The sequence below is a fragment of the Colobus angolensis genome, unplaced genomic scaffold (assembly GCF_000951035.1).
Source record: "Colobus angolensis palliatus isolate OR3802 unplaced genomic scaffold, Cang.pa_1.0 Scaffold279, whole genome shotgun sequence".
In the NCBI taxonomy this organism is placed as follows: Eukaryota; Metazoa; Chordata; class Mammalia; order Primates; family Cercopithecidae; genus Colobus; species Colobus angolensis.
In genome coordinates, this window is record NW_012116032.1 from 3,204,066 (window position 1) to 3,227,701 (window position 23,636).

The window sequence follows — 23,636 nt, forward strand, 5'->3', positions numbered from 1 at the left end:
AACAATTTTTTTTAAACTTCTTTTCTTTCTCCCTTCACGTAGTGTGATATGAGTACATTAGTTTACTAGATACTAGATCTTTGTCAAGTTTTCATCCTCTCAGTCTTATTATCTGTAAAGTGGGGGCCACTTTCTTGCCTTCATGTGATCTCAGTATGAAATGAGATAATGTTTAGAAAGCCGGTAATTGCAGGGAAGGAGGCATGTAGCAATTAAAAACAGCTGCTGTTTATTGATACTTGTATGTTAAGTCAAAGCTATAGGGTGACCAGCTCGTCCCTGTGTGCCCAAGACTTTCCCAGTTTTTGCACTGAAAGTCCCACATCCTGGGAAACTCCCCCCCTCCACCCCCTGTTCTAGGCAAACCAGCATCCTGAGTTCCCCTAGGACTTCAGTGACTTAGAAAAGGTAGCTCAGTTACTTCACACACAATAATTTGGGCATAAGCAGGCAGGGCTGGTGTTATAGTTTCACAGTCTCAGGACCCAAGTGTCTTTGTTGTTATACCTTTTCTGGTTTATAATTCTGTCTGTATGGTCCAGGATGTTAATCATTACCATGTCTCATTCCAGCTGGCAGGCAAGTGAAAAGTGAAACTCCAAGGGCATACATTAGAAATTGCACATAGCAATTCTGCTTCCATTTAACTCTCACTGAGTAGAACTTATTTATGTTACTAAAACCAGCTATTACAGAGGTAGAAAAAAATTGTCTTTTGCCTTTTTGGCTTAAGTCAAACTGAAGTAGGGTGGATTCCATTACTGGAAGAAACAACAAAGGCCACAGCTGTCTCTCATGTGCCTCTGCCTAGCATCTAAGTTCTAGTTTCCTTTCATACTTTTTGTTATTACTAAAGGTAAAGGCAGTTCTCTTGGTCATTTATAACACTACTGTGAATGTGTAAAATGAAAGAGCCCAGAATCAAGGAAAAGCTGTAGTGAAATCAGTACTTTTATTTGCTACTTTCTTTTTTTTTTTTTTTTTTTCAGACGGAGTCTGGCTCTGTCACTCACCCAGGCTGGAGTGTTGTAGCCGGATGTCAGCTCACTGCAAGCTCCGCCTCCCGGGTTCACGCCATTCTCCTGCCTCAGCCTCCCGGGTAGCTGGGACTACAGGCGCCGCCACCTCGCCTGGCTAGTTTTTTGTAGTTTTTAGTAGAGACGGGGTTTCACCGTGTTAGCCAGGATGGTCTCGATCTCCTGACCTCGTGATCCGCCCGTCTCGGCCTCCCAAAGTGCTGGGATTACAGGCTTGAGCCACCGCGCCCGGCTTATTTGCTACTTTCTTCTTCCACCTGTAGTACACATTAGCCCAGAAATTTTCTCTGTAGTTATGTAAATAATTTTAGTACCTCAGGCAAAAGCTTTTGATTCAGAATTTTGTTCAAAAGTAAGAAAATTCATATAATTAGAAAGTTCGTTTATTTACAATTAAAGAAAAAGGTGGGGCTGATAGTGGAGATGCATGTGGTTCATCTATATATCCTGGTTCAAAATAATAATTGCAGTCATTTACTCAGTAAATAAATGTTGAGTGCTTACTACATAGTTAGACAATGAGAATAAAGCAATTACCAAGTTTAACTAAAATCCCTACCTTTATAGAGCTTAAGTCATACTAGGGAAAGGCAGAAAAAAATATTTTTTAAATAAAATTTATATTTATTTAAAAGCACCAGTAATGATACTCAATGAATATTTATTTAACTGAATCCATATTTATTTTTTTTTTATTTTGCTGGATGGCATTTTCCAAGACTTACTTGTAGGAGATGCTTTGAAGAGAGATGAAGTTTCTCTTACAATATTCTATGTAGTACAAAGTTTGACCTCTTGTGGCAATTGTTTGGTGCATTTGCTCACATTATTGCAGTCTACATAATAGTAAATGCCAGGGAAACTTAAAAGTACTGAGAACCTCAGCCCTTTCAGGTTACATCATCTGCTTTAAACTAAATCACCCCCTTCATTTTTCTAAATATAATTCACCGTATACAGAAATGATTTTATATTTTCCATAAGCACTTATTTTGTTTTTCCTTTAATGCAAAGATACTTTGATTAATTCTTGTTTACAATAATGAATTGCTGAGACGCTGGGATGAAAGACTCTCAAAAATCAACTTATTTCATGTAGTTTATGTGCTTGTCGTTTTTTTCTTATATGCTTCAACCACATTAATGCTTTCCAGTTCAGAGTTATTAACAATGAGCAACTCTTAAATTGGAGAAACGAGAGGAATGAGTCTTTCAAGTGGTAGTAAAAGGTGATTCCCCACTTTTTTTTTGAATAGCAAGGATGGAGCATGGGAGGGAGAGGATCAGGAAAAATAATTGACTACTAGGCTTAATACCTGGGTGATGAAATAATCTGTACAACAAATCCCTATGACACAAGTTTACCTATGTAACAAACCTGCACATGTACCCCTGAACTTGAGTTAAAAATAAAAATACAAAATAAAGAGAGTTAATGTATTCCAAAAAAAAAAAAAGTAATGTTACCGGAGTCACATATGGTATTAAACTCTGGTATTTTAGCTGTAGTCTCTTTGGAAAAATGGGAAATACAGGGGCTTTATAAAAGCCTATTTTCATCTTTAAAATATATCAATAGTATATTAGGGTGTTCCTTTATCAAATTTCAGCATATATGAACCATTGATACCTAGGCACAGGAGCATTGTAGCTAATCTAACTTGTTTTCTGGAGCACTAACGGTTTAAAACCTTTCCTTTAGGCCACGCGTGGTGGCTCATGCCTGTAATCTCAGCACTTTGGGAGGCTGAGGCGGGGAGATCACAAGGTCAGGAGTTCGAGACCAGCCTGGCTAACATGGTGAAACCCTGTCTCTACTAAAAAAAATACAAAAATTAGTTGGGCATGGTGGTGTGCGCCTGTAATCCCAGTTACTTAGGAGGCTGAGGCAGGCAGGAGAATTGCTTGAACCCGGGTGAGCCGAGATTGTGCCATTGTACTCCAGCTTGGGTGACAGAGCAAGACTCCATCTCAAACAAAACAAACAAACAAAGAAACCCTTCCTTTGGCCTTGGAGAAATCACTTTTACAGATGAACATTTTGAATGTATGACATTTAAGTATAGTACCACCAGTATCCTGATATTCTTACTGTTTTGCCCAAATTAATTCATACTGAAATGTTAAATGGCTTCCCTATGGTGAGTGGTAGATACACCTATTAAAATGCTTTTGGCGTTCTGTCTTGAAAGCAAGCATAGAAATAATTTTTAATAGGAAGAAAAAAGTGTAGACTGATATGCAGCTTGTGTATAGTCTTCAAATTTGTGTACATTCTTTGAATTTTGGATTTTCTTCAAGATTCTAGCAGTATATTACTCCACTGCCAGAATCTTGTAGTCAAGTAGTAGTAGTATCCCAGAAGCCAAGAGAGAATTTAGAGGAAGAGAGAATCACTAGTGGCTAGTGTTAAAGGGAAGTCCAAACAGATAAGTGGAAAATGGGCATTTGTGTGAATATTGGGAAGCATTAGTGCTCTTAACAACAAGAATTTGATTAGAATTGTGGAGGATTCAAAGGCTGACTGTAAACATTTGAGGAGTAAGTGGAGACCAGCAAATAGAGACTGATGTTTTAAGATGCTTAACTCCAAAGGGAGGATGAGAGTAAGGCTCCAGCTCCAGGGATGTGCCAGCTGATCGCTGTTGTAAGAATTATCTACTTTTGGTAGAAATTTTTGAAACTCCTGAAAAATGTAAGAAAAGGAAAGAAAATTGCTCAAGTCCACAACCTTAAACTGCTATCAGTTTCATCTTTACTTTGTTGTCATTATAATCACTTTATATATACATATATGTATATATCATATACATAATTTTATTTCTGATCTTAGTGTTATGTTACAAGTATTTTCTGATATGAAAATTATTTTCAAACATGACTTTTGATAGTTCTATGATTTTCTGTCATAAAAATATGCTGTAATTAAATTAATCTACTACTGGCTTTATAGTGGTTTCTGGCTGTTTGCTCTTGGCTGTGAATGCAATGGACATTTTTGTACATAAGTATTGGTATTTCTGTAGTGTTATAAAATAATATGTCAGTTGCATTTCAGAACATTTACACGAGTTTACATTTTCACCAACTTCTTTTTTTTTTTTTTTCTTGAGACGGAGTCTCGCTCTGTCACCCAGGCTGGAGTGCAGTGACCGATCTCAGCTCACTGCAAGCTCTGCCTCCCGGGTTCACGCCATTCTCCTGCCTCAGCCTCCCAAGTAGCTGGGTCTACAGGCGCCCACCACCTCACCTGGCTAGTTTTTTGTATTTTTTAGTAGAGCCGGGGTTTCATTAGCCAGGATGGTCTCGATCTCCTGACCTCGTGATCCGCCCATCTCAGCCTTCCAAAGTGCTGGGATTACAGGCTTGAGCCAACCGCACCTGGCCTCACCAACTTCTTAAGACTACACTGTGCCTTTGCTAGAGTTGAGCATTATCAGTAAAAATAACATCCTTGCTGGTTTTATGAGAGACAAGTCTAATTTGTTCATTTGTTCAATCATCCCCCTGTAGCCCTGTCAATGCCTCATACCTCTTCTCAGAACTAGTGTGTATTTATTTTCTTTTATATTCTTCACTCAAATTTGCAATGGAGCTTCGGGAGAAAAGGAATGGAAACACCTTTTTTAATCTGCCATTTAAACTGGAAACCTCTGCTCCAGATGTTCTAAACATTCCATAAATATTAATGATTAAGCAATTAAATCTATTATTTGTAAAAGCGATTGTTTTCTTTGCTTTATTCTTAATTTTTTTCTCTTTCCAGATAATCCTTTAAAACTAAACATTTTTAATGGATTTATCCAAAAAACTTTTAACACTATGCTATTCAATTTACTTTAAGGAAGGTTTAAGGTAAAAAATGTAGTGATTTTATTTTTCAAATATAAAGCAAATTTTTAACACTGTTGAATAAGTTGTTCTTTCGTCACCTATTTATGGTACTTTCTTCATCATATATTATGTTTATATTTATTCAGGGAATTCAAATAGGCTTCCTACACTGATCAATTGATTTCATGTAGAATTTTTGGACTAGTTCCAGTTTTTAATTACTGGGTTTTAAAATATGTTTTAAGATTTATATGAATATTCCAAATCATTACTGTTTCTTTTTAAAAAATGTATTCTCTCTTGTTTTTATATTTTTCCAATGAATATAGGTATAATTTTGATTAAATTCCGAACAAAGCACAACAAATCATCCAGTGGGATCTGAAAGAAACCCATCAGTCTATTTATAACGTGGGAAAGATGAACTATTTTAGAATATTTTCTTTCATGAAAACAAAAGTGTTTCTATACATTTAGAAAATATTCCTGTGTATCTATCTTCAGGGGAAGTCTGGCCATGTTATAGCCAACAAATAGTCTATGTTGGTAATGTAAAAAGTATGTTGTACCCTTTATTGTTATTGTGAATGAGGTATTTTTTATCATATGTTACTTTAAAATAATATTTATTTTTATTTCAATAAGAGTAACACATGCCCACTGTGAATTCCTTTGTGAATACATAGAAGAAAAAAGTTAAAACCCTTTTAATTCACACTATCCAGAGAAAAATCATACTATTTTGGCAAGTACCATTCCCATATATGTACACATGTATATATTTTGCAAAGTGCTACATGATATGTATAATGTTTAGTATCCTAATTTTCAGTCAACATTAAATCTTGAATATGTTATGCCATATTCTTTTTGTAAGATTATTTTAGTGGCTGCATTATGTGAATGCATGACAGTCTATTTAATCAATTCCAGTTGTTGAGAATTTAACATATCTTCAAGATTTGCAGATGGTAATAATCCTCTCCTGCACTAAATGAATTCAGAAGAATACTTAGGGAAGTTAAGTATCTATTATGTATGTTGCAGGTTGTATTTCTAGGATATCATTTGTCATTATATTTGTTTATGGTGCATTTGATATATCTTCATATTTTATTTGTATTGCTTAGTTTTCTTTCTATTGAATATTTTTCAGGTTGCTTTAATATAAATAATATAGGCTGTTATAATAACATAATTATATTAAAATATAAGATAATTATATTACCTTTTCTAATTATAATAAATTATATAATGAAAATAAGATACTTATATAAGTATATAAAACTCCAAGATAGATATTATGGGCTGCTTGCATGAAAGCCTTTTAAAACAATTAATTAACTTTAATTTTAGAGCAGTTTTTGGTTCACAGAAAAATTGAGTAGAAAATACAGAGATTTCCCAAGTACTCCCTTTTTTCACATGCACAACCTCCTGCAATATGGATATTCTGCACTGGAGTGGTACATTTATTACAGTCAATGAACCTACACTGACCCATTGTTACCATCCAAAGTCCATGGTTTATATTAGGGTCCGTTCTTGGTGTTGTACACTTAATGGGGTTGGATGCATGTATAATGACATATATGCACCGTTATAGTATCATACATAGCAGTTTCACTGCCCTAAAAATCCTCTGTGCTTTGCTGTGTGTCTCTCCCTTACCCACTAACCCTTGGCAACCACTAATCTTTTTGTGAGCTCTATATTTTTGCCTTTTGCAGAATGTCTTCATAGTTGGAATCATATATTAGGTTGGTGCAAAATCATATATTAGATTGGGCAAAAATCATTAAAAATAGTGGCAAAAACTACAATTACTTTTGTGCCAACATAATAGCATGTAGCTATTTCGGATTGACTTCTTTTACTTAGTAATATGCATTTAAGGTTCCTCCATGTCTTTTCATGGCTTAATAGCTCATTTCATTTTTTAGCGCTAAATATAATCTGTTGTCTGATATACCAGTTTATTAATTCATTTACCTACTTGGTTGTTTCCAAGTTTTGTCAGTTTGGTAATGCTGCTGTAAATATCTCTGTGCAGGTTTTAATGTGGACTTTTTTTATCTTCTTTGGGTAAATACCGAGGAACATGATTGTAGGAGTGTGATAAGAATATATTTAGTTTTGTATGACAACCACACTGTCTTCCAAAGTGGCTGTATCATTTTGCATTTCCACTAACAATGAATGAGAGTTCCTGTTGCTCCACATCCTCATCAGCAGTATGTCAGCTTTCTGGATTTTGACCATTTTAATGGTGTGTAATGGTATTTCATAGCTGTAATTTGCATTTCTTTAATGAGATATGTTATAGAGCATATCCTTAATTGCGACCTGTCTACATTTTGTGGCGTGGTATCAGTGAAGGCCTTTGGTCCATTTTTTTAAAATTGGATTTTTGAAAAATTATTGAGTTTTAAGAGCTCTTCTTGTATTTTGGATAACACTCCTTTATCAGACATATCTTTTTCCAAATAACTTCTAATCTGTGGCTTGTCTTCTCCTTCTCTTGATGTCCCTACATTTTTAATGTATTCAAGTCTGTCAGTGTCTACATTTAGATTGTTGTTTGAGATTTTGATTTAGAAAACTCTTCCCTGCTTAAGTACTACACATTTTCACTAACTTTTCTATTATTTTGTAGATTTATTTATTTATTTTATTTAACTCTTGAACTGGTCTGAAATTGGTTTTGTTTCATGGTTTGAAATAAGTTCCTAACTTCTTTTCAAAGTTTTAAAAAGTGAGCAATCCAGTTAATGGAATGATTTGCTCATTCTCCACTGATTTGAAATGTCAATGTTTACTGTAATATATATTCATGTACAATACATACTATATGCAAACATCACAAACATACGTACATATTTGGGGCCTTTATTTTGGCATTGGTCCAACTTTCTTCTTCTACCATCACTAGATTATTTTGATTTAACCTTATTTTAATGTAACATTGTAGTATATTTTAGTAACTGAAAATGCAAGCCTACTGATTATTCTTCAGTTTCAATGTTTTCTTGCTTGTTTACAATTTCATTTTTCAGATAGACTTGAGAATCATTTTGTTACCTTTGAAAGGATTTATTAGTAGGAGTTCATGATAGTTTTAGGTCTGTACTATATTTGAGAACATTTTATGTCTATATTATACACAGTTCTTTGTCATGTTTTCTTTGGTTTCTCAGAAGTTTTATAATTCTTACATAGTAAGTTACTGAACAAGTTCAAAATAACGAGTGATTAAATAATGAGTATAATATTGATTCCCTTTAACATTCTTTGTATTTCCTTCTGAACAAACATGTAAACTTTAGATGCAGAAAACAGTTACACTGTTGATGAATTTAAACATTTGTTTCTGTGTTTTAAAGAGTTCTTCGCCATCATTTTGAAAATATTTCTTAAAACTAGCTAAAGACGACAGACTGGATAGCTTTTCTAATAATTTTCATCAATAGGAAAAAAGAAATACGTCTCATTCTTCAATACTTTAAAATGGCTTTTTCCAGTGTGCTCCTTCTTAGCAATTAATATTTTTCTGCATTCTTTAAAAGACAAGAGAATTTGATTATAAAAGAAATAGGCTGACTAGGCATGTGTTTTTGGTCTTGAAAGCTTAAAATGTAAAATTGGCAAAAAAATTTTACCTTTTATAATACTTGAAAAATAAGTACCTCTTTGCTCTACAAGTAGAATGAATAGGGGAAGAGTTTAAGCCCGTTTGTTTAAATATTATTGCAAAGAGCTCTATTTGTAGAAGCAAATTATAGGCAGATTACCAGGTTCTTATAAATACAACTTGTACATGGACATTCTGCAAACCCAGCTGTCATGTTTTTTCTTGCAACTCCTTTTGCAAAAAGCAGACTAAAATGTTTTAAAATATGAAAAATCTTTATTTTTTCAAAGCAAGAAAATAATTTACTGCTCTCTTACATAATGTATTTATAAAGTTTTTCCAGATAAACTAATCAAATAAATTAGAACAATGCGACAACATTACAAATTTAATTTGTTAGCTGCATTTCTTCTGATGTTACCACGAGAGAATGTTACTGATGATTCAGGGCTATTTCTGAAGTCTATATGTTGCTGCTATCCTCAGTGATGGTGGACTTACCTTTGCCTTACCTGATCACAAATTATGTTGGGGAAAATAAAGATTTAATATTTCTTTGAATAGAAAAAGAATTTGGTTTTGCTCGTTTAAGAGCAATGAGAAAATGATGGAATGTTGACTGTGTTTGGCACACAGGACATGGACTTCATGCAAGTCCTTGCTCTGCGTGGCATCTATCAGCTTTTCATCTTTCATTCTTCTTCTTCACTTTTGCTGCTGAGCCTAGCTGTACAAACTTGCACTTTCATTTGCTAATATAAATTCAATTTTGTTTTACCATTTTAGAGACTACTAATGATTAAATGTAGAAGGAGAGGGTGCACATGTTTTTATGTGAAGTGTTAAAAAAGGTAAATTTATACTACTGTTATGTGCAACTTTTATGAAAAGAGAAATTGGTTAAACTGCTAGGTTGAATGAGAGACTTCATCTATTGGACTATTTTTTTTTTAATCCAGGCATATAGTCTTTAGTAACAGCTTGTAATTTGTTAAAACATTAATTTGGGGGTTTTCTGTATTTTCAGTTGTCCATGTACACAGTTATTATATTAAAAAAGAAATCTGTTCAACAACAACAAAACCACATTAAAATACCAATAAATACTTCCTTAATTTTTTTATAGTCTCAAACCAAATAGAACATTCAGATTCTTAAGTTAATTAAAATCAACAGCTAAAATTTTTATATTTAAGAAATGGATATAGGTCTTTTTATTTTGGTAATATTTTTCAAATGGCTATATAGTATGTACTTTTGTTTATTTTCTTTATTTTCTCTCTCTCTCCAATAGAATACACACTTCATAAAAATAAAGATTTCTGTCATTTGGGGTATTTATTATTTTTGAATAACTCCCAGTGTCTTCCTGAAAAATAAATAGATTAACATAAAAATACTTATTTCTGGTAGTCAAAGCTGTTGGGGGAGGTGTGTGTGGTAACTGGGAATCTTGATCTTTCTTACTAGTTTGCCTTGTTAATTCTTTAGAGTTTCCTGTGAAGAAAATCTTTTAATAATAAGTCTTGTTTCCTGATTTCTTATCTTTACACCTCCTTTATTTCTTATTACATTGAGAAGTATGTTAAATAATAAAAATAATAGGGGTAATTTTCAGTTGTCACTAGCCTTCAGGTTTGACAAGCATTGGTAAGAGTGAATTCATGCTTTAGTCGATTGCTTGGATGTTACTACACTTAAAATCTCATTCAACCTTTAAAGTCTCATTCAACCCTGTCCTGGTGTTATTATGCAAGAAACTAGAGACATAGCGTTTTTTAACCTTCTATTAAAAAATCCATATTGTTGGCATTTTGAATGTCAAGTGCTACCATAAGTCATATATTGAAAATGATGGGTCATAACTAAACTTTAAACATTTTTGTGTGGCATCAGGTACTTCAGTACCAATGTATGAATCAATGAATGCTTATTTGGTTGTTTTGATGAACAGATATTGTAAGTGCTTATATTTTGGTAAGAAATTATGGTACGGTATCCTACCTTGTAAGTGAAACCCCTAACTGTAAAGGTTTTAAAAGCAAAATATTAAAATTAGGATATGATACAATAATTATGTCAGAAAATCATGTTTTCAGTAGACATACTCAAGTAATTCTAGACTAGCAAGAATCTCAGTGTTTGTTGCTAGTTGTGGTAGTCATTCTGTACAATGGTGTTTATGAGATTAAAGTGCTGTTTAATTTTGTGTTTTAACAGTAGAATGTCATGTTTGTGTAAATGATAGTTCTTTCTTGGTAATCAGTATTGTTAAATGAAGATGTATGAAAAACTACTAGGTATGATTTTTAGATGGTATTTTGTCACATGAGTGTTCGTATTTCTGAACAGTAGCTTTTAGAATCTATATACTTTAAAACTTTATTCTAGTATGGTAGCCACTAGCAACATATAGCAAAACCACATAAAATTTGTTTCAGTTCCTCAGTCATACCAGCCACATTTTCAACTGTTCAATAGCCACACATGGATAGGGGATACTATATTGGACAGTGAGGACATAGAACATATTTGACATTACAGAAAGTTCTCTTTGACAGTGCTATTCTAACATATAAGCAGTTGTTCATTTAAAAATTATGCAATTTCTTTTTACTTTTTAGTAATTACTGAAATAAAATATTAAAAAGGAAGAATTAAACAAAAACACAGTGAAAGGATTTGTTCTCTATGATCATTTTTGTTTTAAGTTACTTATGATAGATTAAGTAGTTTTAACTGTAGCTGAGCGGAGTATGCCTGTGGTCTGCTCAGCTAGATCCAGAACCCAGTGGGGAGAGCAGTTTTCTACCATTATTCCATCATCAAGTACTCTCCTCTCCAGTATGCAAGAAGTGACAGCAGTGGGCAGTAGCTGCTAGAACACCTACCTGTATTGGCATTAGTCTCATCCCTGGAGTTGATGATATTTCCTTGTAAAATCTCTCATTTTTCCTTTTTCAGATTTGTGAGAAGGCAACATTGGAGAGATACATAGGTGAGGCAGTACAGTAGAATAAAGATTTGGAAGGTTTTTCTAAGATAGGCCCCTTAATTTTCTTTCTTTACTGATCTTGTAATTGTAGAGTAAACTTTACTATAGAATCAGTATCTTCTCCAAAGTTAATTATTTTTTAAGCCCTTATAATAATGTAAGTGACATTTATATTATGTGTTTGTAATATGCATTACTTTTACTTATTCTTAATGGTATAACTTCAACTTTCAAATAGTTTGAAACTTTCCTTAGAGCAGGAGAGGAAAAAAATATCTGGATATATATGTATTTTAGAATTCACACTTGTTATTGGAAGAATCCATTAGTTGCCTGCTATTGGTTTCTTTAGGTTGCTTGCAGTGTTTGAATGTTGAGAAGGTATAGTTGTTAAAACTGCATTTAGATGGTAGCAATTTATACAAATAGGAGGGTTAATGTATTTTAAGGGGTAAAAATAGGTATCAGTTTGGTGATGTGTGTATAAATCTAATTTGAGTTTTTTGAAATGTGTCCAGTTTGCATGAGTGATTGTTTAGATCTATTTGGGGGTCTAATTTAGAGTCTAAGAATTAATTATATTGAATAGGTTAATGGGTGTATTTGCACACTCTATAGTCCCCATGTATAGTATATTTATCTCTAAAAACAATAGAAGACAACTTTATTACACATATCTATTAACATGAAAAAGTAGGAGAAGTACCAGCCCTCAAGTGTACAGGCATTATCTGACTTGACATTTGCACCTGAGTTAAAGGTACAACATAGCAAGTGTGATCTGAGACATAATCATTCATCAGTCCTTTTTCAATAAGTATTTACTGAGATCCATTAGCCCTCTTGAGTTTTTCTATTAGAAGTTTCTCTTTTACATAATGCCCTGAAATGCATCAGCAAATTGACCTAGATTACATAAATATAGATTGCTAGGACACTTATGGTATTTAGGTAAAGGGAAAATATATGTTAAAGATCATTTTTCCTCCAGAAAAAAAGTCTTTTCTGCAGAATCACCAAACTACCATTCAAAATAATTATTTTCAAAAACAATCTTTCTTTGGTATGCTTTGATTATAACTGCAAATGTAACTGTTGAATTAAAATGATTTAAATAAGAGGCACATGCTCATATACCTGGAAATTAAAAAGGTCAGCTCTTCTTCCTGGGATTAACAATGGCATTCAGTTAGAAGATGAACAGATGTTCCATAGATATTTCATAGATCTCCTTCCAAAAAGATATATTATGTGTCATTCAGCCTTATCAAAATGTTATTTCAAATGCTTGAAAATAGTTTACTAATGCAGTTTTCTTCACAAATAGATCCATTTTTAATATATTTCAGTTTATGTCAACTTTACTTTCAATTCTATACTTAAACATAATTGATCTTTCAAAAAAAAGCGGTAATTAGAACAAATATCAGGATAATTTTTAATAGCGATTTTTTTTAGACAAAGTATTAGATCAGATATTTTTGGGGAAAAATGCTTTGTGACTGCTTGTTTTGAATGGTGAGCATTGTTTTTTGTTTTAAGTTGTTTTCTGGTTGTTGTTACAGCTATGAAGTCTTACACTCCATATTTCATGCTCCTGTGGAGTGCTGTTGGGATAGTGAAGGCTGCCAAAATCATCATCGTGCCGCCAATTATGTTTGAAAGCCATATGTACATTTTCAAGACGCTAGCCTCAGCCTTGCACGAGAGAGGCCACCATACAGTGTTCCTCCTCTCTGAAGGCAGAGACATCGCCCCATCTAATCATTACAGCCTCCAGCGCTACCCAGGGATCTTTAACAGTACCACCTCAGATGCTTTCCTACAGTCCAAGATGCGGAATATTTTCTCTGGGAGATTGACAGCAATCGAACTGTTTGACATACTGGATCACTATACTAAGAACTGTGACATGATGGTTGGCAACCATGCCCTGATCCAGGGTCTGAAGAAAGAAAAGTTTGACCTGCTGCTGGTGGACCCTAATGATATGTGTGGATTTGTGATAGCTCATCTTTTAGGGGTTAAATATGCTGTATTTTCAACTGGCCTTTGGTATCCTGCTGAAGTGGGTGCTCCTGCTCCATTAGCATACGTCCCAGAGTTTAACTCACTCCTCACAGACCGCATGAACTTGCTGCAAAGGATGAAAAATACCGGTGTTTACCTCATTTCCAGATTAGGGGTCAGCTTTCTGGTTCTTCCCAAATACGAAAGGATAATGCAGAAGTACAACCTGATGCCGGAGAAGTCCATGTATGATTTGGTTCATGGGTCCAGCCTGTGGATGCTGTGTACTGACGTAGCACTGGAATTCCCAAGACCCACTCTGCCTAATGTTGTTTATGTAGGAGGAATCCTAACCAAACCGGCCAGCCCACTACCAGAAGTAAGGTTTGCTGAATTCCTTGGTAATTCTTTTTTAATGTAAAAGTCAATTTTGATTTTTGGAAGAGATACTATTTGTTATTGTATATATACAGTACTCTAAAAGGTGATCAGGACATGGGGCCTCCAAAGTCCCATTATTTGCGTCCACCACTTCCCTGGGAAACATTTCTGCTTTGAATGAGCATTTCTGTAATACTGAAGAGACCGCTCTGCCATATAGTCAATAGACTGGCTGGGAAGCAGTTTTCTGATTAAGTAATAGTTCTAGTATGTGAGGAGAATATAGTTAATTGGTTAGTTTTAATGAGTATAAGTGATTTTTACCTTTACACACAGAATCCCCTCGGTCCTACCCCAAATAGCACAATTACAGGTATATATGTTTAGCTTCGATTCTGTGAACTCAAGTAAATATAAAACAAGTGAATAGAGGTTCTTCTCTGGGAGGTTATTACCACTAGTTTATGTCCAGTAATGAAAGTGAGGTCGTAACTTCCATCAAAGTAGGGAGTTGGTTAACTTAAGCTAGTAAGTAAATGTAATGGTTTTGAGGAAAGCATGCTCTATTGCAATTTCATTTTAATGATGGAATCAATGGAACTTTAAGAAACTCTATTCTCTATGTCAAACTTAAATTCTTTTTATTGGCTGAGCCATCCCTTGGTATTCTGTTCACCATCCTTGTTTTTTATTAGGTATCCCACACTAGCAGAAGCCATACACATACCTGTTGTTGTAGTGAGTTTTCTAACCTCAGATTGAATCTCTCAGTTTAACCTCAACATCAAATCCCATTTACTAGGAAATGTAGGGCTTGTTGCAGGACTTTCTCTATTCAAACTACTTTTAATCCTATCTCTGGAAATAGCTACTCAAAATAATTTTGCTAAATTGTTGATTTCTAACTCTGGTACTACATACTAAAAATTCTGTCAGGGCCTTGATGAAGAGTAAATCCAGATTTTCTAATATAGATGAGGACAATCACATGACTGAATTTTGTCATGAGGCAATAAGGTGATTAGAAATATACAACCTATAGGCTTTTCTAATATGGCCATTAGAGTTATATTTAATAAATAATATATTTATATATTTCATGTAACATGGAAACATAGAAATGGCCTGTACACCCACAGCATTTCAAATCTATGCAGCCACTGGAGGCTGTGAGGGCACACTTGTTCTCTCTGACGTCATCTGTAAAGGATAGGGATTAATCTCAGCTTATCTTAGCCATTCATGAATTTATTCAAGCTCGTTCTGAATCCTCAAACCTTCTCTGTCAGAGTCACCTTCCTAAAGGTAGCTAACATCAGATTTTAGAAGCAGCTTCTGAAGGATTTGGTAATCAGGTGTATCTTTTCCTTAACTGAGTCATTTAAAATGTTACGCAAATCTTCCTTGTTCTCTCTAGGTCATCATCTTTTCCCAACTAGAACACTACCCTTCTGCCAGCTCCCTTTGGTTTTCATCTGGGTTCTGTCTCTCTTCTTCAATCACTTGGCTGAAGAAGTATATGATGAAAAGGAGCCAGACATGGTGGCTCATGCCTGTAATCCCAGCACTTTGGGAGGCCAAGGCAGGAGGATCACTTGGGTCCAGGAATTTGAAACCAGCCTCAATAACATAGTGAAACCTTGTCTCTACAAAAAATAAAAATTAGCTGGGTATGGTGACACATGTCTGTAGTCCTAGCTACTCAAGAGGCAGAGGTGGCAGGATCACTTGAGTTCAGGAGGTCGAGGCCGCAGTGAGCTGAGATCACACCACTAGACTCCAGCCTAGTTGTCGGAGTAAGACTCTGTAAAAGAAAAAAAAAAAAGAATGTCCTGATTGCCCTTTCTTTCCTTCCAGTTCCTGCTGTACATTTGTCTTGAGTTGCAGCAACTTGAATGACGCAGTATAAGTATAGGAAAATATGTTTTATTTTCAATACTCTACTTTTCAAAAAGATGCATAGCATGTGGGAATTTTTTTTTCTACCATCCAAGCATTTTTTTCTCTCGTGGATTCCTCTGCACACAGATCTCCTTACTAGTGTCACTATTTTGTTTTACATGAAAAGCATCTTTTTAGTGTTTTTTGGTGCTCGACGTAAGGTATTACTCAAAATATCCTTTAATTTGCCATAATTTCTCATTAGACATTGGCTTGACTTTCTTTGTGGACTTCTTTCTTCTTTTTCCTCTGGGCTATTTGTAGTGGTTCTTTTGAAATGCGTTTTTTATCAACTAAGTTTGCTTTGTGCCGTTTAGTTTGGTTGCACGCAGACATGGCATGTGTGCATGTATTATATATAGTATGTGGACATAGATACGTGTATTATTATTACAGGAAGTCTTTTAGGTTATCATTGTGAAGGGCTGTTTTCATTTCAGAATGTTATTTATAGTTTTTAAGCAGGGAGTATTTTGAAGAATGATGTGCAGTACTCTCTCGGGTATTCCTTATTCTGGTGTGGTTTTATATGCTTATGAACGTGTGTTCCCAATGAGATTTTTCTGCTAGATTTATTTGAGATAATAAACTGTACCTTTTCATTCTAAAAGTTATTGAGTTTCTCAAATGCCTGTATTATTTACAGGGCATTGTTGTGACAATAACACAGGAGGGCCCAAAAAGTAGCTGCACAGAACACATGATTCGCATATAGCAGCTTAATTGTTAATTGCCTTGGTATCTTACACTGGGCATAGATTAGGTTTTCCAGATGTCTGTAAATGATTGGACAGTGGGACTGAATTTCACAACCTGGGATGAAAGGGTGGAGAAAATTTATAATGGACATTTTAAATAAGCTTTCACAATGTTTGATCCTAAGGAAATCCTGTAGAGAGCCTTTAGTTCGGCTCCATTCATTTTATTTATTCTTTCCTTTAAAGTAGGTAGAATAGAGACAGTGAATAGTCCATCCATTTTTCACACAGTAGGTACAAAGACTTCATCAAAGGCCACACAGATAGTCTGTGGCAAAGTCAGGTGTAATGTGGGTTCTTTTGCTGTTTGTTAGGTGTTTTTCAAGGTGATTGCCTCTGTTGTCACTCATTTTAGTCATTTACTTACTTATAATTTTGTGTAAAACCATGCAGAGACAGCAGTTTTTTGAATCTTATTTATTTTATATCTCTCAAAGATTGTCAGTGCTTAAGACTCAAGTCAAATGAAACCATATGGACTCTTAATTATGCTTTAGAGATTTGATAAACTAAATCAGCCTAAATTCAAATGCTTTTGATTACAAAATGTTGTGTCAGTGTAGAGTGAAGAAATTGTGTGCCTTGATAGTAGAAATCATTTTAAAATGCATGTTAGAAATGTGCCTGGATAAACAACTTATCATCTACTACCTGGCTGCCTCTAATAGGAGTCTTTAAACGATGTGGACTAAGGAGAAGAATTCTGGGTTGGATCACATTCATATAGTGGTTTACCTACTCTATCATTGCAGGCCAGTAGAGAACATGGATAAAGATTAAAAAATAAAAATGCATTGATCAAGAAGGAGGTCTGTAGACAGGCCCCTGTTTGAATAGATTCTTTTTTTTTTTTTCTTTTGAGATGGAATCTCTCGCTCTTATCACCTAGGCTGGAGTGCAGTGGCATGATCTCGGCTCGCTACAACCTCTGTCCCCCATGTTCAAGTGATTCTCCTGCCTCAGCCTCTCAGGTAGCTAGGACTACAAGCAGGTGCCACCATACCCAGCTAATTTTTTATATTTTTAGTAGAGATGGGGTTTCACCATGTTAACCAGGGTGGTCTCGATCTCCTGACCTTGTGATCTGCCCGCCTCGGCCTCCCAAAGTGCTGAGATTACAGGCCTGAGCCACCACTCCTGGTCACACAGATCCTTTAAATATTAAATGTGAATGAAATAATGACCTAATTAGAAAGTTATTTTAATTTTTATTGATTTGATTAGCAGATAATCCACCAAAGAATAGTACATGTTTACTTAGGGAATCTAATAGTTATTAAAAAGTAAATGTTTCAGTGATACTTTTTAGATGATTTCCCAATGGCTGAAATGGCCTAGGCTGCCAGGCAGTTGCTCTCTGCCAGTTTTCAACTTCTACAGCCCTGAACTCTCGTAGCACCTGATCGCACTTTAACTACTGTTTGTTATTGTTGTACTGTTTTTGTTGTTGTTGTTTATTTGTTTTACATGGCTCTCTTAACTAGAACGTGAGTACTTCAGAAGGTTGATAATCTATAACCCGAGTGCCTGAAAAATGGTTGGTACTCAATAAAAAGTTTCATATTTAATGAACTGTATCAAATAGAAATAGTTGCCAAAAATAGGTGATAGAGTTAGTGCAACAATATTAATATTATAACTATCATCTGTTTGTTCCAAATTTGTGTCTGTATACTGTCCCAGCCATTAAGCAACCCAAAAATCTGTGCTAAGTTGTTGGTTTTCTAATTTTTTTTTTTATTTTTTGAGATGGAGTCTCACTCTGTCACCCAGGCAGTGGCATGATCTCCACTCACTGCAGCCTCTACCTCTTGGGTTCAAGCAATTCTCCTGCCTCGCCCTCCCAAGTAGCTGAGATTACAGGTGTGTGTCACCACGCCTAGTTAATTTTTATATTTTTAGTAGAGACAGGGTTTCGGTATGTTGGCCAGCTAGTCTTGAACTCCTGACCTCAAGTGATCTGGCCACTTTGGCTTATCAAAGTGCTGAGATTACAGGTATGAGCCACTGCCCCAGCTGGTAGTAAGTTATTTTAATGAATTAGAATAGCCACTCTAATGTTAGTGAGAAAAGAAGATAACCATACATTACCCAATTGTAAACTAAAATAGTCTTTTCTGTCTTCTGAATATGTGTATAAACAGGGACAGTATTGAAAGTCAAGCCAGCTATTGCTGTCTTGAAAGATGATTTGAGGCAGCATGGCACTCATTTGATGTTCTTCAGAGATGCTATATTTCCATATTAGGAGTATTAAGGTCATCTTAATTTCACCAGTTGTGGAGACATTTTTATTTAAGGAAGCATAGTCTTGGGGAGAGATAAGAGATAAACAGATAAGAAAACACATGGGACCAAGGACTGGACCAGGAGATATTCACTGTTTGTCATTTTGTCATTTGCTGGAAGTCCCTCAGAGAATGATATTGGGGACAATGAGAGATTGAGCAGCAGAGTCGTTAGATTAGCCACTTGTGAGCAGGTGAGTTTATGAGAAGAAAAATGAAACGAAGAAACAAAATAGTGGCTTTCCATACTTGGTATTCCTTGATTAACATAGAAGCCATTACTTTTTATTACATATGGTGATTGAAAGCTGATTTCACCATTAATGAATGAAGTCTCTAGGCTTGGATATGGGACTAGGGTCCTTGGGGCTTAAAGACTTGAATCAGGTTTGCAGCAACTGTGGAAAATTAAGGCCATTTTATTAATAATTACATATGCAATTTATTATCTTATGAAATTTAAAGCTGGAGATGTAAAGCTTCATCTGTATAGTAGTACTATGTTATGTTGTTAGCTATGTGGGGGTCAGAAAATTGAAGATGACAATGTCTAGAAGAAACTAATAATTTCATTCCAGTTACTAATTCTGAGTTCAGAAACGATAGTACTTTCTGTTTGTTTGTTTGTTTGTTTGTTTGTTGGATGGCTCTCTTAACTAGAATGTGAGTACCTCAGAAGGTTGATACTCTATAGCCGGAATGCCTGAAAAATGGTTGGCACTCAGTAAAAGTTTAATATTTAATGAACTGTTAAATGATAGTTTGGCAGAAAAAATAAATTCTCTAAGGGAACTCATTAATGTAAAATGTTTTTGCAGAAGCTTTATAGGTTAATCATGTATTTTGTTATTATTTTGTAGTAAGAAACCAAATTACCTTTCTAAAGAAATCTATCCAGGAAGTAAATAAATCAAGCACCATTGAAACTATGAATGACTTAACTGTTCAGTACACTGATACAGAAATTTTCTAAGCAGCATTATAGTTTTTAGTAGCTTATCATCTGCTTCTATAAGCATATGGGCTTATAAGGATTTCCTGATATGATAGGAGATCCAATATCCAATATATGAACGGAATCAAACAAACTTGTTTTGAATTGATATTGCAAGATCTGACATGATTTTAACCCCAGCACACATCATTAAGTTTTTAAGCTTTAATAAGCCCTAAAGAATTGTTCATTTAGGTATTAAGTCAAACACTGGCAATATTTTTAAGGGAAATATTTTTAACTGATAATTTTTAGAAATGACAGTTTTCTCAATTAAATTACTGTTGACGCCAGTTTTAGGGGATGATATTCTTCACAAATACTCTTATTCTAAGCCAAACAGGTCTATTTATGAAATTTAAATTTCTACTGCCAAAGGGTTTATCAGATCTATTTCTGAGCTCAGATTTTGACAGGATGTTGTAAGCAAGAGCTTGTGACAAATCAGTGGCACTGAAGACAAACTACCTATTTTCTGGCTTTGTTTATGAAAAATTTTATCTCACCTTTCCAGGTATTGTTCCTTGTTGTACAAAATACCAAAGTGGAAAAATATGGACTTTTTTAGTCAAATGGCCCTGACTTTTAGTCTTATCTTCATATGACTCTTTTGGATAAAGGAGTCAGCCTAATCAAAATGATGATAGGATGTCAGTGCTTACTTTTGGAGGACTTTTGGTATATGAGAGCCACAACAGTACCTGGTGGTGGCAGTTATTACTCTTATTATTGTTGTAATAACCCTTGTAACTTACAGTGAGTCAAGAGTATAGAATCCCTGATCACTTCTTATTTTCCACATGCTGAAGAGAAGAATGATTCTCAGGGGAGTGGATGGAGCATCTATGGTTTCACCTCTCTTCATTCGGGCAGTTGACACTGGTAGTTCTGTTTCCATCTTGGGGATTTTTTTTTTCTTTCTTCCATTCTTTTTCTCACTGAAGTAGAAGGAAGATGACAATTGTGTAAGATACATGGTTCTTAGATCACCTGGAGTTTCTTAAAAAATGAACAGAAATTGATAGATATGTCTTCTCTAGGGTAGAAAGAAGAATTAAGGGAGGAGCTTCATCAGAATGCTGGCTTCTTTACCTAGGGCACTGTTGTTTTTCAACAGAAGCCCCCTCTTCTGCTGGCTCCACACCTATCCATTCTCCTGACTCTGTGATTCTCATTTTTGAGTGAGGTTAGGGGAGAACTCTGGGCAAATAAATGATTGCCTTCCTTCTAGCCCAGCATTACACTGAATCTCCTCCACACTCAGACCCTGAAGAACTAGACTCAGTAACCTAGAAATGCCAAAAAAGGCTTAGTAGTTTCTTCTAAGATCTAAGATTCAGACTCAGCAACAAACCCCAATATTTATACTGACTTCTTCCTATATTATTTATTGGGTTGGTACAAAAGTAATTGTAGTTTTTGTCATTAAAAGTTATATCCCAGCAGGGCTCAGTGGCTCACGCCTATAATTCCAGCACTTTGGGAGGCTGGGGCAGGCAGATCACCTGAGATCAGGAGTTGTAGACCAGCCTGGCCAACATGATGAAACCCTTTCTCTACTAAAAATACAAAAAAATCAGCAGGGCGTTGTTGTGCAGCATGCCTATAGTGCCAGCTACTCGGGAGGCTGAAACAGGAGAATTGCTAGAACCCATGAGGCGGAGGTCACAGTGAGCTGAGATCGTGCCACTGCACTCTAGCCTGGGCAACAGAGTGAGACTCTGTCTCAACAAAAACAACAATAAAAGAAAAGTAATGTCCCATTGTATTCTTTGTATTCTCCTTCACTCTCCTCAGTATTGTTTAGATCAGAATTCCATGAAATTCTTGTCAGTACATGATTGTAGGCCACTTAGTAGATCTGGGGTGGGTCTAATCATTTGTACCATGTTACCTGGTAATGCTGATACTGTTGGTCAGAGGACCAGCCACTGTTTGAGAACCATTAATTTAAACTCACACAATCCATATGATCCATAAATTTTAAGAGCATTATGTAATGCATTTTGTATGAGAATCATTTTTCTGGTAATTAAATATTTTCTCTGTTTTAGAAAGTTATTTTCAGTGTAAATTGCACCCAAACAAATGGGTATGTATCTAGATTTCAAGAACTAGAAAAGCCCTGGATTACATCATAGATCTGAACAGCTCATTATCTTACAGCTCCATTTTGTGAAACTAAGATGATGATGTTGAATGATCAATTCTTGCTTTAAGATATACATCTAAATAGAATGGCCGTGTACAGCCATGTCAATAATAGGTAAGGGCCTCAGAACTAGTAACTTTCAACTCTTTCCCTGTTTTAATTCATCTTCACCATTCGCTTTTGGCCTTCTGTCAGGGTATATTTTTGTAAAGCAGCATTTATTGCTATTTGTAGGAACCATTTTTAGGAGAAGATTCAAGAATTCTGATTAATATAAACAAAGAGTTAATTAGTTGGTTAACAGAGCATCCATTCTAGAAAGAGCTGTGAGAGATGAAAATACTATTATATAGGAGAGAGAAAAAGAGACAGACAAGCATGTCTTCCTTTGTCCTAAAACTTCAAAGAAGTTCCTGTAAAAGTGGTCATTTTCATATAGTATTTCATAAGGGTGGCCTTTGGGTGGATTTTCAGAAAAATTATGGTGTTCAAATGCAGGAGGGGAAACTTAAGACTATGAGGTGGATACTGGCTTCCCTTGATTTTCTTCTGCTTTTTTCCTCCCTGGATATGTGATAGAGTGAAAATAAACTTTACAAAGTAAGCTGACTTGGTTCCACACTTCATTGAATATAGTAACTACTTAATAAATGTCTATTCAATTGTTTTATGCTGAATTAGATTTAGAGAAAAGGTCTTATAGCATTTAAAAAGATTTGATTTGCACAGATCTTTAAGGAAAACATTAGGTTCTAAGGAATTTTAAATCTTTCAGAAACAATAATGGAGGAAGCAATACTCTTTGAGAGGAGGGATCTCAGGTCAGTCAACTTTTATGTCCCACCCACTTTCATACCTATTACTACAGTGCTTACATAGTATGGGTTTTAATGCATATGTTTTGAATTAATGTAATCCAAAGTTGCAAAAGCCAATGCAGTTGCCTAATTTATTTTGCAAAAATGGAGTAAAAGTTCTGTTACACTATAAATTTCCAGACTTTGTATCAGTGAAAAGCGACTTAATTGGCTTGGTAAATATTGTTAAAAACTTTGAGGCTAACTAAATTCCTCCACTTGTGTTTTCAGGCCATGATGAGAAACAGATAAACAGACTTGACTTTTTTTCACTACAAAGTCCTCTTAGAACTTTTTCACATGTGTAACATTGAAAAGGTTTTACAAACCACAAAGAGATAGCCACACTTAAAAAGGATAGATGGCCATTTAGTTATGCATTCATTGCAGATTTATTGGGTACCTAATATGTGCCAGGCACTGAACTAGCAATGTTAAGTGCAATCGATAGTTTTTTTGTGTTGCTTCTAGTCTAATAGGGGAAATAATAAAGATGCAAACACATTAATATGATGCGTATTTCCAAAGCTAAAGTGCTGTAACAGAAGCCAAAAGAATGCAGCGATAGAAAATAAGTAGTCTTCTCAGGTGATCAGAGTAATGCCTCCTGAGAAGGTGGAGACAGCCGATGGAAGGAGAGTATTCCAGGAAACCAACACCCATCCCAAAGTGGGAGGGACTTTACATTTTGAAGAACTGAGAAAGATCAGTGGGAACTGAGAAGCTGATGGCATGGAGCCAGGGTAGAGTGACTGGGG

At 35.1% G+C, this 23,636-nt stretch overlaps 1 protein-coding gene across 1 annotated transcript in view; it reads left to right on the forward strand.

Annotated features, from left to right (window-relative positions):
• UGT8 (UDP glycosyltransferase 8) overlaps positions 1–23,636 on the forward strand; it is an 88,238-nt gene that overhangs the window by 14,764 nt on the left and 49,838 nt on the right. The window contains exon 2 of the mRNA XM_011948379.1: positions 13,063–13,886. Within this exon, the coding sequence (XP_011803769.1) occupies positions 13,065–13,886 (822 nt within the window). The 5' untranslated portion in view covers positions 13,063–13,064. The remainder of the gene's footprint in view (positions 1–13,062; positions 13,887–23,636) is intronic.